This window comes from Balaenoptera acutorostrata, chromosome 9 (genome assembly GCF_949987535.1).
Source record: "Balaenoptera acutorostrata chromosome 9, mBalAcu1.1, whole genome shotgun sequence".
Classification (NCBI taxonomy): Eukaryota; Metazoa; Chordata; class Mammalia; order Artiodactyla; family Balaenopteridae; genus Balaenoptera; species Balaenoptera acutorostrata.
In genome coordinates, this window is record NC_080072.1 from 107,701,841 (window position 1) to 107,716,122 (window position 14,282).

Genomic DNA, 14,282 nt, shown 5'->3' on the forward strand with positions numbered 1-14,282 from the left:
TCATTTCCTCCTCGGGGCTTTGTTGGATGTAAGCATGTTAACAGTTACTAAAGGTTCAATGCGAATTTGCATTAAAAAGTAGACTTCAAAGGGCAGAATGCCTCAATCCTAATAAAAGAATATTTGAAAGCACACGTCTTCCATCGAATAACCCAGAAAGAAAGGCCATTCGCAAAGATTCCGGTTGTTCTGCTCTCCTAACGATCAAGAGGAATGGATTGCCTGTGATCACTTCGCTACCAGCATCCCCCAACATCTGCTCAAAGGAGCAGAACAGACTAGAAGGCATGTCTTCTGACCCTTCCGTCTATAAAGACACTACAGAGTCATAAACCCTCGTGACAGTGGGCCAGCAGAGAATTCCAGCTCCCTCGAGCTTGTGACACCTGATTCCCTTTAGCTTTGTCAGCAGAATAAATGGCGATGCCAACACACTTACAGGCACAGAGTAATCTCCCACGTGGTCCCATCGTGTCCACCGTTATGGCCACGGACAAAGTGCGCAACTCTGAACCCATCAGACTCCTCACTCGTTTTTGTCGGAAGGACCAGAGTGTGTGTGTGTATCTGTACAACCTCAACCCCAGGCCTGCAAAAACAACATCACTGGTATCCACGACTATGTGCCTAGACTCACACCGGAGCGTTTTGATGGGGCTGCACGGGATGGGGCACATCTGCACCTGAGGTCGTGTCCTCCTGGGCACGCTGGATTCAAGACGAAACGGGCCACCACTCTTGCCTCTCCCAGGAGAAAGCCCACCCTCCGCAGGAGGATTGTTACCAAGTGGTCTGTCACAATTAATGTGCAATGACTGACACTTGGGGAAAGTACCTCACAGTTTCAGAGATTTAATGTATTAATCAACACACTGAAAACATTTTGATTCCTAAGCAGCTTTGGGTACCATCTTTTCCAGTATGCATTCAAAATAACCTACCATCTTTTCCAGTATGCATTCAAAATAACCTACCATCTTTTCCAGTATGCATTCAAAATAACGTAAGTAGGAAACTGAACAAGACATTCACAGTAAAACCTTCCCCTGCAGATCAATCCTTATATTACATTGGTCTCTTTGATGAAGATGTGGTGTTGGCCCTCAGAGGAAGGAAGACCTAGCACTTTCCTTACTGTGGGGTCATATCCCATTCCCTTCCCTTTCATACTTCTTCTCCTTTAGAAACAGCATTTCAGTTACAAACCCTCAGGTGACAAACACAAGATATATTTTTCTCAGAAGCATTAGCAGTATTTTCCCTTCTAAACTGTCTTTGCTCCTTCAAACTCCTCACTGCCTTCTTGGAAGATCAGGAAATACTGTTTTAACAGATCTGAAGCCCCTTATCCCATCTAACACAAATTGGAAGAAATATCACCCTCATTTTCAAATCAAACATTCTTTCTTGCAGCAAAGTGTTCATTGAGATTCTAGAGTGGTGATTTAGCCTCTGTCTAAATGTCCTTGGGGCAACACCCAGCTTGGCCACAGGGTCTGCAGGTGCCGTCTAGCAGGCTGGGCCTTGTGCTCCTCTCCTGTACGTAGAGATGCGGAGTCCATGGGCCAAGCCTCCCCCTTGCTCCTCTGGAAACACAGCATGACCCAGACTTAGATGAAAGCACCAACAACCAGGGCTGGAGAAGGCCAGCGCCTCACAAATGTTCACTGTGCATCCGTCTTTTCTTATTACTTTGATTGGTTCATCTCCCCCAACTCAGAACACAATTTTTCCTTTGATACAAGCCAATGTTAAAATAAACGTGGCTTCTTTCTTATCAGTAGAACCAAAATAAGAATATCGTTTTTCCCTGATCCTGTCTAAAGCTTATATCTTCTTTGGGAAGACTCTTAAAAAGATCTCATTTGGTCTGTCCATGAGGCTTTCAATGATTTTTGTCTGTTTCCATCAACACTGCGTGATTTCAAATAATCCTATTCAAGATTTTATGTGAGCTCCTATGGCCCCCATATTCCAGTTTCCTATAAACCCATTGCATGTTCTCATGCAGTTGCCTTGTAGAGCTATATGTCTTGTAGGATCATGGTTATGGGGTTCAGGGACATTGTGCAGGGAGATTTTAAAGGCTCTTGTCCCACTGTCATACCCCCAAATTGTTGATTGCTCCATAATGTTTCTAGTCACTAGGTATCTTCGAGATTTTGCTTTACTCGTGTTGAAAAGCCACTGTTACATTTTGGTGTCGTCTGTTTCGCTGACTTCGGACAAGATGAAGGTGGGGTTGTCATAGCCTCTCTTCATCCTGGCTTGAGCATCTTTCTCATTATAAAGGCACATGGCACAATGAGGCGTCTCCACTTCCACTGTTTTGCTAAAGTTATGGAAATCTACTCGGTATTTCCCTTCCTTGGTCTTGGACACCATGGGAGCAAAACGATAGCCCCAGAGCACCTCTTCCGGGACGTAGGATGTCCGGACTTGGCAGGTAGCACTGGTTGATTCTACCGTGCCATCTAAAAACACCACTAATTCAAAGTCCTGCTGGGGAAGGGTTTCTGCTGCCATGTGGAAGAAGGGGCTAGTGTGGTCAATGACATGGTAAATTGTCAGTGGGGAGATGAAAAATAAATTTTCATTCCCCGCGTCAACCACAAAGTTGATATTGATCTGGTCCAAAATAATGGTCTCTCCTTCAGGAGTGATGGTGGTCTTCAGAAGCTTTCCGTATATGTGACTGCCGATAAGGAGGCTCTTCCGAAGATTAGCCACTCGGATCAAGAGACAGAGCTTCCCACCCCGCTTACTGATCACTGCGTTCTTGCTGAAAGTAATGGTCTTGGCACGTTTTTTGGGTCTGGAGATCTTGGCTAAAATGGCGCCACACATGAAAGAATTGATGATGACTCCAAGAATAGACTGGAAGATAAGCAGAAAAATGGCAGTGCCGCACTGTTCCGTCACACACCTGAATCCATAGCCGATGGTCACTTGCGTTTCCAGAGAAAACAGAAAAGCTGAGGTCAGGCCATTAATGTGCTCCACGCAAGGTGTGTGGTTGGCGGAAGGATGGAACTCAGGGAGATCTTTGTGAATGTAGGCGACCGCATACCACAGGAGGCCAAAGAAGAACCAGCTCCCCAAGAAGGCTGTGATGAAGATGGTCATTTTGTATCTCCACTTGAGGTCCAGCACAGTCGTCCAGATATCCACAAAGAATATCAGCCTTGACTGTGCCTCTACGTTGCCAAATTCAATGTTACACCTTCCATCTTTGGAGACCAGCCTTGCTCTTCGCCGAGAATGACCAAGAAAGTGAGTGACAAACCATTTCTGAAGATGTTTGAACATTCTTTCTGTCAACACCCGACCTGAAATCACATCAAAGAAAAACAAAATAGAACAAAATTATGTGTGTAACACTAGTGCACTAAGTGACTCACATAAAGAGCTAACTGTCTATGAAACGGCCATTCAATACAATCTGGGTGAATGATCGCTTGGGCAAGCTGACAACCTTGTTCTGGATACCATAATGTTATTGTCAGTAGAAAATTTCTGCTACAAGACCATATTGCTTAAAGATAAAGAGAAAAAATAATTACAGGGAGATAGAAATGTAAAGGAACCTGAGATAGCATACATCCATGTGTTTTCTGACCTTAGTCACACCCAACCTTAAAAATGTTTGTGATAACGCAGACACAGAGAACAGACTTGTGGTTGCCAAGGGGAAGGGAAGTGGGGGAGGGATGGATTGGGAGTTTGGGGTTGGCAGATGCAAACTATTATGCATAGGATGGATAAACAACAAGGTCCTACTGTATAGCACAGGGAACTATATTCAGTATCCTGTGATAAACCATAATGGAAAAGAAGAGGAAAAAGAATGTATATATATGTATAACTGAATCACTTTGCTGAACAATAGAAATTAACACAACATTGTAAATCCACTATGCTTCAATAAAATAAATTTTTTAAAATGTTTATGATAACAAATTATGGCCTGTACTATGATTTATTTGATAGCATTCTTTAAATGAATTCTCCTTTTTTCTTTAATAAATTTAGTCTTAAGCTAAGCAAAAATATCTGTGAAAACAGAAGCTTGATGCACTATTTACATTTTTGTTAATATATAGAAATAAATAACCATGAAAAAAGGCTCATCAGTATACTACCTAAATCATCTTGTGCACTGCTATGGATACTCACATAGCAAGAGAAATTATAATCCAGTTCAGTTCTCTCATTTATCTAGTGAAGGAATTGAGAAAATTTTAATGACATTTCCAAAGTCAGGTCCCTCAGCAGAAATTAACACAACATTGTAAATCAACTATACTTCAATAAAATTAGGACAACAGCAAAGTCAGGGACCTAACCATGGCAAGATGACAACTAGAGCATAAGGCTCCCTGCTTCCAGGTCAGAGGAATCTCTACCTCACTGTGTCTCAGTTATACCATTTTATATTCTAACACCAGATTTCTCTGAAACATTTCAAGAGAAGCATTGGTCAACTTCCTTTTTTTTTTTTTGCTCGACACTATTTAGAACCGAGTTCCTCAATACTGTTTGGTCAAGTTATATCATAAGATCTCAGAAGTTTTCTCAGTGGATCACAAGCCTGGGATGCCAAGATTCCCAAAAGGAATAGTAAGATGGTCACCATCGGTATCTCCTACTTCCTTCCTTGCCCGCAAGCTGAAGGATGTGGCACTCTGATTTAAAGAATCCTGCGCAAAGGTAGAACCATGTTTTATTCACTCATCTATCCCAGCTGTTAGCACAGACCATGGGCTCTTACTATTTATTCAATAAGCATAAATGGAATCATCCCGTGGATGAATTAAGCACTTCAAAATACCATCTGATCAAAGGTCTCATTGATGACATTATTGTAACTTCCATCTTACAGCACAAAACTGAAGGGATTTCCCCCAAACAGAGAGCATTGATGAACCCCCGGGGTCATAAACACTAGATGGTCTCCTCCCCTAGCTGTGTCCACCCCACTCCCAAGGTGTGCCTGTTATGGTTGTCTTCGTGGTATTTTTAATCAAATGCAAACATGTTTCTAAAATAGATTTCAAAATCCCCCTTCAAAAATGTGTTTATTCATACAAACTAGGAAGCGAAACCAACTTAGTGATAAATTTTAAACAAAAGTGATATCCTACCACGTCTTGCTCATGGCCTTAAACCAGGTGAAAACACAAGAAGACCCCAGGTAGAAGTGGTGATGAGAAAACCATGGCTGTGGTGATTGGAAGGACAGGGTCTAAAGATATTTAAAAAAAGAAAATGTAACCAGGAGAGCAGACAGCAGTGCACTCAGAGGGGCCTGCCCCTCATCTCACCCAACCCTCATTGACCTCAAGTCCCAAAGAATGTGAGGGGATGGTCCCAAGTGTGGCTCACCAAGGGAAGTGGTCTCTTCCTTCCCCAATCTCTCCCTTTTCTCTGCTCACATCTCCCCTAACCTTGTGTCCATCCACTGGGGACTCTCTCCCTTTCCCAGGTTCGTGGAAGCTCATACTGTTTACAAAGCTCTTCCTAGGATGGATCTCACCTAAAACAATAACTTCTAAAGCCAACATTCATCAGTCGAATCCACATCCTCTTTGTCATACATTATAATTCCAGACGTATCTCCTAACACACCAACCTCTGAGCTTTTCTCCCCCACTACTCTTGTAGTCCCACCTAAATTCATTTCACTTTTGAAGAGAAAGAGTACTTCTGTAGAGTAAATGAGCCCCCCTGATTTATCTCTTGGATGAGTGTGGGTTTCCATGCCTGTCCCCCCTGATTTATCTCTTGGATGAGTGTGGGTTTCCATGCCTGGACTACTAAGAAAATATTATCTGCCTGGCCTTGGAAAGAGCAGGAACGAAAGCAACCAGCTTAAAAAGAGCTTTCCCCAGATCGCCCACACTTACCAACATCTTAAACATATTCCGACCCGCAGCATACACGGCTGGGGAAAGCAAGGAGGTAGTGTTGGGAGTTGGTCTCTGTAGGCAGGCTGATTTCTTTTAAACCCAGCCTAATTTATGGTAGGCTTTGGCCAGTGGACTGATGCTAATTTGTATTAGCCTGAAAACATTAATTTGATAGTGGAGTTGTGTGTTTTAAACCAAGGTAATTGGTCTTTCTCAGACCAAGCCCTAAGCTGGGTATGTATTTTTTTCCCAAACCTCACATGGCTTGAATACCATCATGCTAAGACTTGACAAGCCACCAGCTAAGGTCCCTGGGCAGCAGGCACAGGTTCTGTTCTGGCATCTTCCTCCTCTCCTTTACCATGCTCTATAGCTCTCTCGCTCTTTCTCCTAGTCTGTGCCCAATACCTTTCACCAGAAACAATTAGCTATCATCAATCTCCCAGCGTATTCCCTGAAACACACTGAGATACTCAGATTTCTAAGTGTTCACAAAGATACAGGTGAATGATACAGGCGTAGGTAAGTACATATTTGTAAGACAAAAATAAGATCACACCAGGAAGAAACAAGATACCATGTTAATCTCTGTACACAGCAGTCACTGTTGTTTAAGAAATTGATATTTAAAAGCAGCCTTTATTGTTGGATTTATTTTGTAAACTCTGGCATTTACTGAAGGTACTTTCTACATGCACTGGGTTAACCAATGCTGTTGATTTATTTACTCAGACAGTGAGAAGATTTATACCTAGAGAATGCAAGAATACAGGATAAATTCATCCTCTGACCAAACCCATCAGTCACATGGCAGTCCCATTATACACAGCCTATATCCGACTTTGCTTAGACAATGGCATTTAATCCTACCACAGACAGATACAATACGTATTTTTGGAACTATTGGGCGATTAGAAATTGGCCCTGGATTATGTAACATGCACAATTTTTAGGTCACTTTCTATTGAAATCAGTAAATCTTAATAGCAAGCATAGGGCTGGACATTAGCTAATATTTACCAAAGTCTTCTTAATGGTCTGGCAAAGCAAGTGGATTATATTATTGCCATCTTTTTTCTTCAGTGCTCCAGCATTCTTTTTTTCTGTAAACAGTCCATTCTCAAAAAATAGACTTTGTATGAACTTTCTGAACACTGAGTGTATTGTGTAGGATTTCAAAGACAAATAGAACTCTGTTCCTGTTCTCAAGGAGCTCACAGTCGAAGGGGGAAGTGAGCTCAGTAAATCAGCAATTACAATGTGGTGTGGTTTATATAATACCCAAAGGACACGTCTCTGCTCAAAGATCTCTATTAGACAGGCATCCCCCAACCCCCTGCAAAAACACCTCAACTGACAGAAAACTCAACTTTTGTGTCGATTAATTTATTTATCCATCATTAAGCAATGTGTGGATTCTAACATGTGTTAGACATCACGGAAGTAATCATTTACCAAATGGGTACAGTCCCTGTCATTGTGAAAAAGCTTCTAGTCTGGGTGGGAGATGCAAACGAGCTGATAAACCGTCAAACGCAGTATGATACCTGCCAGGGTAGAAAACCATGGAAGTGCTCTGGGAGCATCTTATTTGAGGAGCAGAGAAGTGCTATGGAGACCAAGGCCTGGAGATGGCATTAACGTCACACATGGTGGGAACTCTGTAACTGTTTGCTGAATGACGATCAATCAATTAAACAAAGCATGCATGAAAGCAATGAGTCTGCTATCACTTACACGGCTCCCCGTCCAATAGAGATGTTTTGGAAGAGACATTTTTGTGCGGCACTGAAACTGTAAATTGTGTATGTGACAGAGGCAGGGGCACAGAGGAACTGAAAGAATTGCTGAGTAAATAGGTGACAGTGCTGGGGGACATCGCGAGACACCGGCTGGAACCAGCAAGGGCCAGCACTAGCAAGGGCCAGCTCACTTAGCATCTGTGTGCCCTGCGAGATGTTCTCATCTAGACCTAGAGGAGAAACTGATACCAACAACACCCGGTCTAGTTCTGCCTCGGGGACAACTCATGATACTTCTAAAGAAGTCTGAACTCTCTTCCGGTGATCAGCCTTTCAAATTCTTGAAAATAAACATTTTCCTCCTGAATCTCCTTTTCTCCATAAAAATGCATGCTTTATTTGCATACAATACCTATGGCAACCAAACCCCTCTGCATTTTAAGTGAGGTACCTACAGTTTGTGCTCCTTGATGGTATTTAAAGAACCAGGACAGAGGTCGTTCTTTTGCAGGCAACCCCCTGAGAACAAGTAATTGGGAACTTGGGGTTTCCCGTGGCCAATATCACACTGCCTTCTTCCCACCCCAGCACGCAGCAACCACCGTACCAGAGAGAAGACGGCAAATAGATGTTGCTTTTTTTTTTTAAATAGGTACTTTTTTTTTTTAATGACCCTCCTATTTTTTTTTAATTAATTAATTTATTTATTTATTTTTGGCTGTGTTGGGTCTTCATTTCTGTGCGAGGGCTTTCTCTAGTTGTGGCAAGTGGGGGCCACTCTTCATCGCGGTGCACGGGCCTCTCACTGTCGTGGCCTCTCTTGTTGCGGAGCACAGGCTCCAGACACGCAGGCTCAGTAGTTGTGGCTCATGGGCCTAGTTGCTCCGCGGCATGGGGGATCTTCCCAGACCAGGGCTCGAACCCACATCCCCTGCATTAGCAGGCAGACTCTCAACCACTGCGCCACCAGGGAAGCCCATAGATGTTGCTTTTATCTCTTATTTAGAATCACAAAGGCTATCGTTCCTCTCTATAGATGAAAAAACAGTTGCTGTAGTCTGCCTTTTAGTCCAACCTCTCACAGCTCACACACAGCCTGAATTCGCTCGGGACATTTCTGAGAGTCAAGATTGTCTGTCAGAGGTAGAAAATAGGAGTTATTGAGCCTGAGAGCAGAAGTCAAATGACTTTCTGTAGTCCCTTTGCAACGGTGCTGGAGGAGAAATTCAAGCTTCCATGAAAATTGATGGCTTTGTTTCAGGCCATTAACCAACATTTCCTGAGGGCCTACCGTAGCAAGGCATGCAATGGGATCATGGCCCAAGGTCTCTGCCTTCTTAATCAGTGAAATCAAGCAAACTCCCTACTGATTGAACTTACTACATGCCAGGTGCTACACTAGGAAGCAAAAGAGGTAACTCCCTGCTGTCAAGCTGCTCAAGGATGAGTAGTAATTCAGTCATTATCCAGTAATTGCAATGCGGCAGGTTTGCTGCCCGGAAGGGGTCAAGCACAGGGTTTTCAAGCATCCACCAGAAAGGAGACACAACAGGCGGAAGGTCAAGCTTACACTCTTTAACACACCTTTGCAGAGGAGCTAAAACAAATGCATCTAACTGATACCGCAGAGGACTTCCTGTTTTCTATGAAAACGGCCTCAAGCTATTGGAGGATGGCCACCCAGCTGGATTTGCAAACCCTCAGCGCCCAGGAGCATACAGTCAGCCAGCTCCTGGGGATACTTATATGGAGACCTATTGTCGACAGAGGGCATTGTTTCCTTTTTGTTCCATATTCCAAGAGAAATCACCTCTGATGTCTTTAGCTCTACCAGGCTGCTCCCTTGGGCTCAGCCTGGGTTCTTACATAGAAATTGGCAAGGCCGGTGGAAATAATTTTTCCTGGCCTCATGGGCATGTGAAAGGGCATGAGCCTCAGGACCCTTCCAGGCTAGATTTGGGACTGCACCTCAGTAATACCCCACCTTTCCCTGGGGCCGAGTGTCCTCACCGGCCCCCTCCCCTGTGAAGCCACAAGTTGCTTGTGTCCAGGGTGGGAATGCAGCACAGACTTTCCTAGGTGTCCAGTTGCTTGCAGAGAAGAGAGTTTGGGAACAAGAGCCAGTGAATCATAAGATCTGGGGGTGTTGGTGCTCTCCTAAGTCACACCGGCTTCTGTAGGCATCTCCGGAGGCTGCCGGTCCAGAAGTATCACCCGAATAACTATAGAGATCTGCCATGCATGGGGATCAAGAGGGGGTGGGAGCCCTGGCGCAGGATGTTCATGGCACAGGTAAGAACCAAGGCAGTGGGTAGACTGGAGGAAGTCCAGCTGGGCTGAGCGCAGACATGGACTTGAATCCCGGTTCTGTCACTTGATAGCCAGGTGACCTGAGCAAAAGCCACTTAGGCTAACTGAGCCTCAGCTTCCTCGCCTGTGAAATGACTGTAAGAATGTGCTCTCAAAGGCTGTAGTGTGTTTTAAATGCAATCGCATATGCAAAGTTCCTAGAACACAGCAATTACACAATAAATGTATAAATAGTAGTAACAATAAATAGTAGCAACTGTTATTATTAGTTCAGAAATTTAAACCTGTGCAGCAGCTTAACCAGGCATCACCGACCCAGGCCACTGAGGGTCTGCTCTGCAGAGTCACAGGGGCTGTGCGGGGAAATGACACCCAGGCGAGGGACAAGGCTCCTGAGAGAGAGGGTGACAAAGGTTCTGACAACACGTCGATGTCTGTGAACTGTACTGGCTTCAGAGCCCATCCTGACCTGTGGAATAGAAGACCTGAGAAAGCCAAACACATTTGTATAAAGGATTTGTCCATCATCAGGGCAGAAGCCTTATCCTGGAGAGGTGAGAACAGGATAGAGAGAGAGAATTTTCCTTGGTGCACTACCAGGGGTGATGCCCTTCTTCTCTTACCACAGACATTAAGTAGCATTTGATTGTATCACTGACAATCTACAGATGCCGTTGAAAAGGAGAAAGCAGCGCCAGACAGCTGGGAGCCAGCCTGGCACTACATCTAGGTCTCGGTGTTGTCGGGAACTGTCCTGGGGCTCACAGCTGGGTCTTGGTGTTCTCTTGTTGAACCCAGTTTCACAGGATATCAACATCAGAATCATGTCTGAACACAGACAGAAACATGAACATTGTCCAAACCATGAGAATGACCAAATGTCCCCCTGTGCTGGCACTGTGAGTGATCCCTGCTTCTTTACCAATAACAGCTTTAGCCTTACATGGGTCTTCTCTGCTTCTAGATAATAAGATTTATTAGCATATTCGATCACAGAATTACCCCTATTTCTTGACATCTAACCCAGAGCAGCGTATTGCTTCCTTAACTCTCCCAAATCACCTAGAAGAAGCCCAAATCTTATTTACGTGCTTCCTAACACTCTCTCAAGCGAGGCCCCCACAATTCCTCAGGGTGCAGGTGCGCACTAGCTGCAACAAGCCAACTTGTTCAACTGCTGGGGTGCTCCTGGTGTTCTTTGGCTGGAAGGCACTGACACCCCAAAAGGCAGAAGAGCACACAGAAGAAGTGTAACTAAGAGGTCATAAAGCCGTTTCATAACCAATTGACGATTCCATACCATTGCTTCCAGAAGTCACACTCGCATATGTATATTTGCAGGCTTTTGTATCAGGATGTGAAAATGAAGGACCAAATTTAAATATACAAAGTCATTAAAAGGAGTTAAAATGTTCAAGTTCAGTTTTAAAGTTCTATCTAGCTAACTAGTTTACAAGGGCCGTTGGTCATCCTAAGATAATTCTACTCTCCCCACAAAGACCTGTATCACTTCCTGGCACCTGGATTGGGACCCAGCAGGAAGCATCAAGAGATGTGATATTCCCACCAGGACAGCCAGCCTGGGAGTCTGTGAGGCTGGCCCCAAGCCAGGTGTCCGTAGGGTCTCACCAGTCTTTGGTGGCAGCATGCCTCTGCTGTGGAGTAGGAAACCTGTGCTTTGGAAGTTGACACTAATTCTATGTGTATTTTCAATTTTGTTTCCTTGTTGTTCTTCCAAGTTGTTTTTTAAAGTATTTTGGAAATGTTAGCATGTCTCGGTTCTGCAAAGGGACCCCCGTTAGGGGGGTCCCTTCATCTCTGCCTGATTCAGAGTTTTGAAGGGACAGTCACACATCCCTGGGAGCTGTGGGTGGTGACCACAGAGTGAGAGGACCCTAGAGGACGAGAGAAACCCACAGTCGCAGAGTTGGGTCTTCTTGGCTTTTATTCTAAAGATTTTCTAAGGAGTCTATCTTCTCAACTTCAGGGAGTTCTGTACTTTACCAAAAGAAGGCATGGCTTTGTTGGCTATGCATGGATTGAGCCAAAGTGAAGAGGATAAACCAAGGGAAACGTGAGGATGCACAGCTCAAAGAGAAGGAAGGGAAGCCCAGGGCTGAGAAAAGCCTCTGCAGACTGTGAAATGGTCATTAAGACCTGGGTGGAGGGCCTCCCAGCTGTATCCTTTGTGAACAGCGCCCTCTAGAGCACAGTGCAATGGTGCCCTGAAGCAGGGACCTTCTGGGGCAAGAAGCCCACAGTGTCTGCCCAGCCACAAGTGTGAAATCTCCTGCAACCTGGGTTGTCCACTGGCTTGTTTACTGAGAGTCCAGTGTGGACATGAAGTCACTTGCCTCTGTCTGAAGAGCTGCAGGAGATGATTTTCAAAGCTTCATGTATGACTGGAATTTGCAGTGACCCAAGAGCTGCTGGCTTTGGGATTCCAGTTGTTGGGCTTGGAATTTGCCAAGTTGCCTTTGCTGGGCTCAGGATTGGGGGTGAAAACACAGTATGGAAGATACCTAGTAAAACACAACAAATATGGTTATCACCTGGAGAGAGATGACAGGTCCCTAGAGAATCCTGGGTGAAATTCCATTCAGTCTGTCCCAGGACCAGATGGAACCCTCCGCCATGGAAAGGGTGGGAGGGTCAGTTCTCAGGCCTCCACCATCCTCTCAGGCCAGACCTCCTGCGATTCACTGCCCTAACCGTTGAATTCTAGTTTCTGGTGAACCTATAGCTGAGAATTAAATTAACACAAGGACCCAAAGGCATTTCTAGTCTCATGGCCTTTTATTCTCATTTCTATTCAAAAGAAATCCATTACAATGAAAAGATCATTATACAAGTCTAGATATAAACCTTATGCTGAAACCAAAACCAATAAATTGTGTTCTCGAAAGATAGTATATAAACAGAAATTGCTTGTGTATAGTAAGTTGTATGATATATGCACTAGAATATTAGATATTTAAAGGAATCCTTTACTGAATAAGTTTATAAAGCAAAGAACCATTTTTTCAAATAAAAAAAATCATTTTCTCACTTGTTTGGCTTGTAAAAGTATGTGTATTGGGGGATGAGTGTAGTTTGTTTTTCTGAAAACTGGACACATATGTAATAAAATAATTTTTAAATTTCTCTCAAGCACCCGCCTCAAATGGCACTGACGTTTAATAAAAGAGTTTAATGTTTACCAGAAGTTGTATTTATATGTGTGCAGAGACCCCGTTATTAGTCTGACCCTTCTAGCTCTCTGTGGTTTGGGTTGGTATTACATCAATTCAGTCTTTCCAGCCCCAGAAAGGAATGAATTCCATGTGGACTAGAGACCCTGAACATGCTTTCCTGAGTGTCTGCAACCAGAAAGCACACTTGGTTTTTAAGAAAACATATAGAATCCCAAACCTTGAAGATTTATAATATAGAGGAATCATTCTGATGCCTCGAGTTTGGCCCTGGGGGGCTATTAGTCATGATGCTGTGCCCACAGGTGAAGGGTGTCGTGTTGGTCCATCCCCGCTCCAAGAGACATGCAAAGAGAAGGTGCAGAACCCCAGGTTCCTGAGTTTGGAGGGGACCCCTGGGGGCCTTTCAGTCCTATATCCTAGCTTTTGTTTCCTGTCACTGCCCCAGCAACGGGTCTACAGGGCAGGATTTAAGAGGTGGGTGTGTGGGGTTTAAATCTGGAGTCAGTCACTCACTAGCCCTAACTCAGGGTACCATCCAATCTCTCAGTGTGTCGATTTCCTCATCTGAAAAATGGGCCCATTCATATCTATTACAGATGGGTGGAAAGAGCTCAGGCAGCACTTAGGCATGGAAAGTGATCCAGCCATTAACACCTTCAGGAATGCAACCTCCAGCTCTAATTACTCTGTCAAGTTACAGCCATACATTGAATGAAAGATCCAACCGTGTCATTATCTGTGATGCCTTTAAATTCTGGGCTTCTCTTCACCAGTGTCCGGGCTGCAATAGCAGCATGCTTCCCAGAAAGGTAATGAGAAGGGCAAGGCTCTAACCACAGGGCAGGGGATTAGCTGCAGAGCCCACCCTCCTGTGGATTCTGCTGCTCTGCCCCGGGAGCTTCTGAGGGTCAATGATTACCAGCTTTGGCTTGGGTTCCGCCGAGCCAAGGGAGTTGCATTAATGGGGCGGCACGTCACCCACCCTCCCATGTCCAAGAACTTTCTGGGAAAGCCCTGGAGGCAGAGGGAGGCAGACTCAGCAGCCCCCATGACCCTGTAGTTCCGTGTCCTAGAGCCGCCCTTGGGCCTGTGCTGAATTCCTCTCTTTGGGGCTCTTCTTGTCACCG

General features: G+C 44.5%; 1 protein-coding gene across 3 annotated transcripts in view; it reads right to left on the reverse strand.

Annotated features, from left to right (window-relative positions):
• Positions 1-888: 888 nt before the first annotated feature.
• The window catches only part of KCNJ1 (potassium inwardly rectifying channel subfamily J member 1), a 30,492-nt gene continuing 17,098 nt past the window's right edge, over positions 889-14,282 (reverse strand). For 2 of the 3 annotated variants that reach the window (XM_057553149.1, XM_057553148.1), the window contains one exon: positions 889-3,329. In XM_057553149.1, coding sequence (XP_057409132.1) covers positions 2,191-3,309 — 1,119 coding nt within the window. In that variant the 5' untranslated portion in view covers positions 3,310-3,329 and the 3' untranslated portion in view covers positions 889-2,190. Of the gene's footprint in view, positions 3,330-12,315; positions 12,484-14,282 lie in introns of all 3 variants that reach the window. The other variant, XM_007183362.3, reaches the window with a different exon arrangement.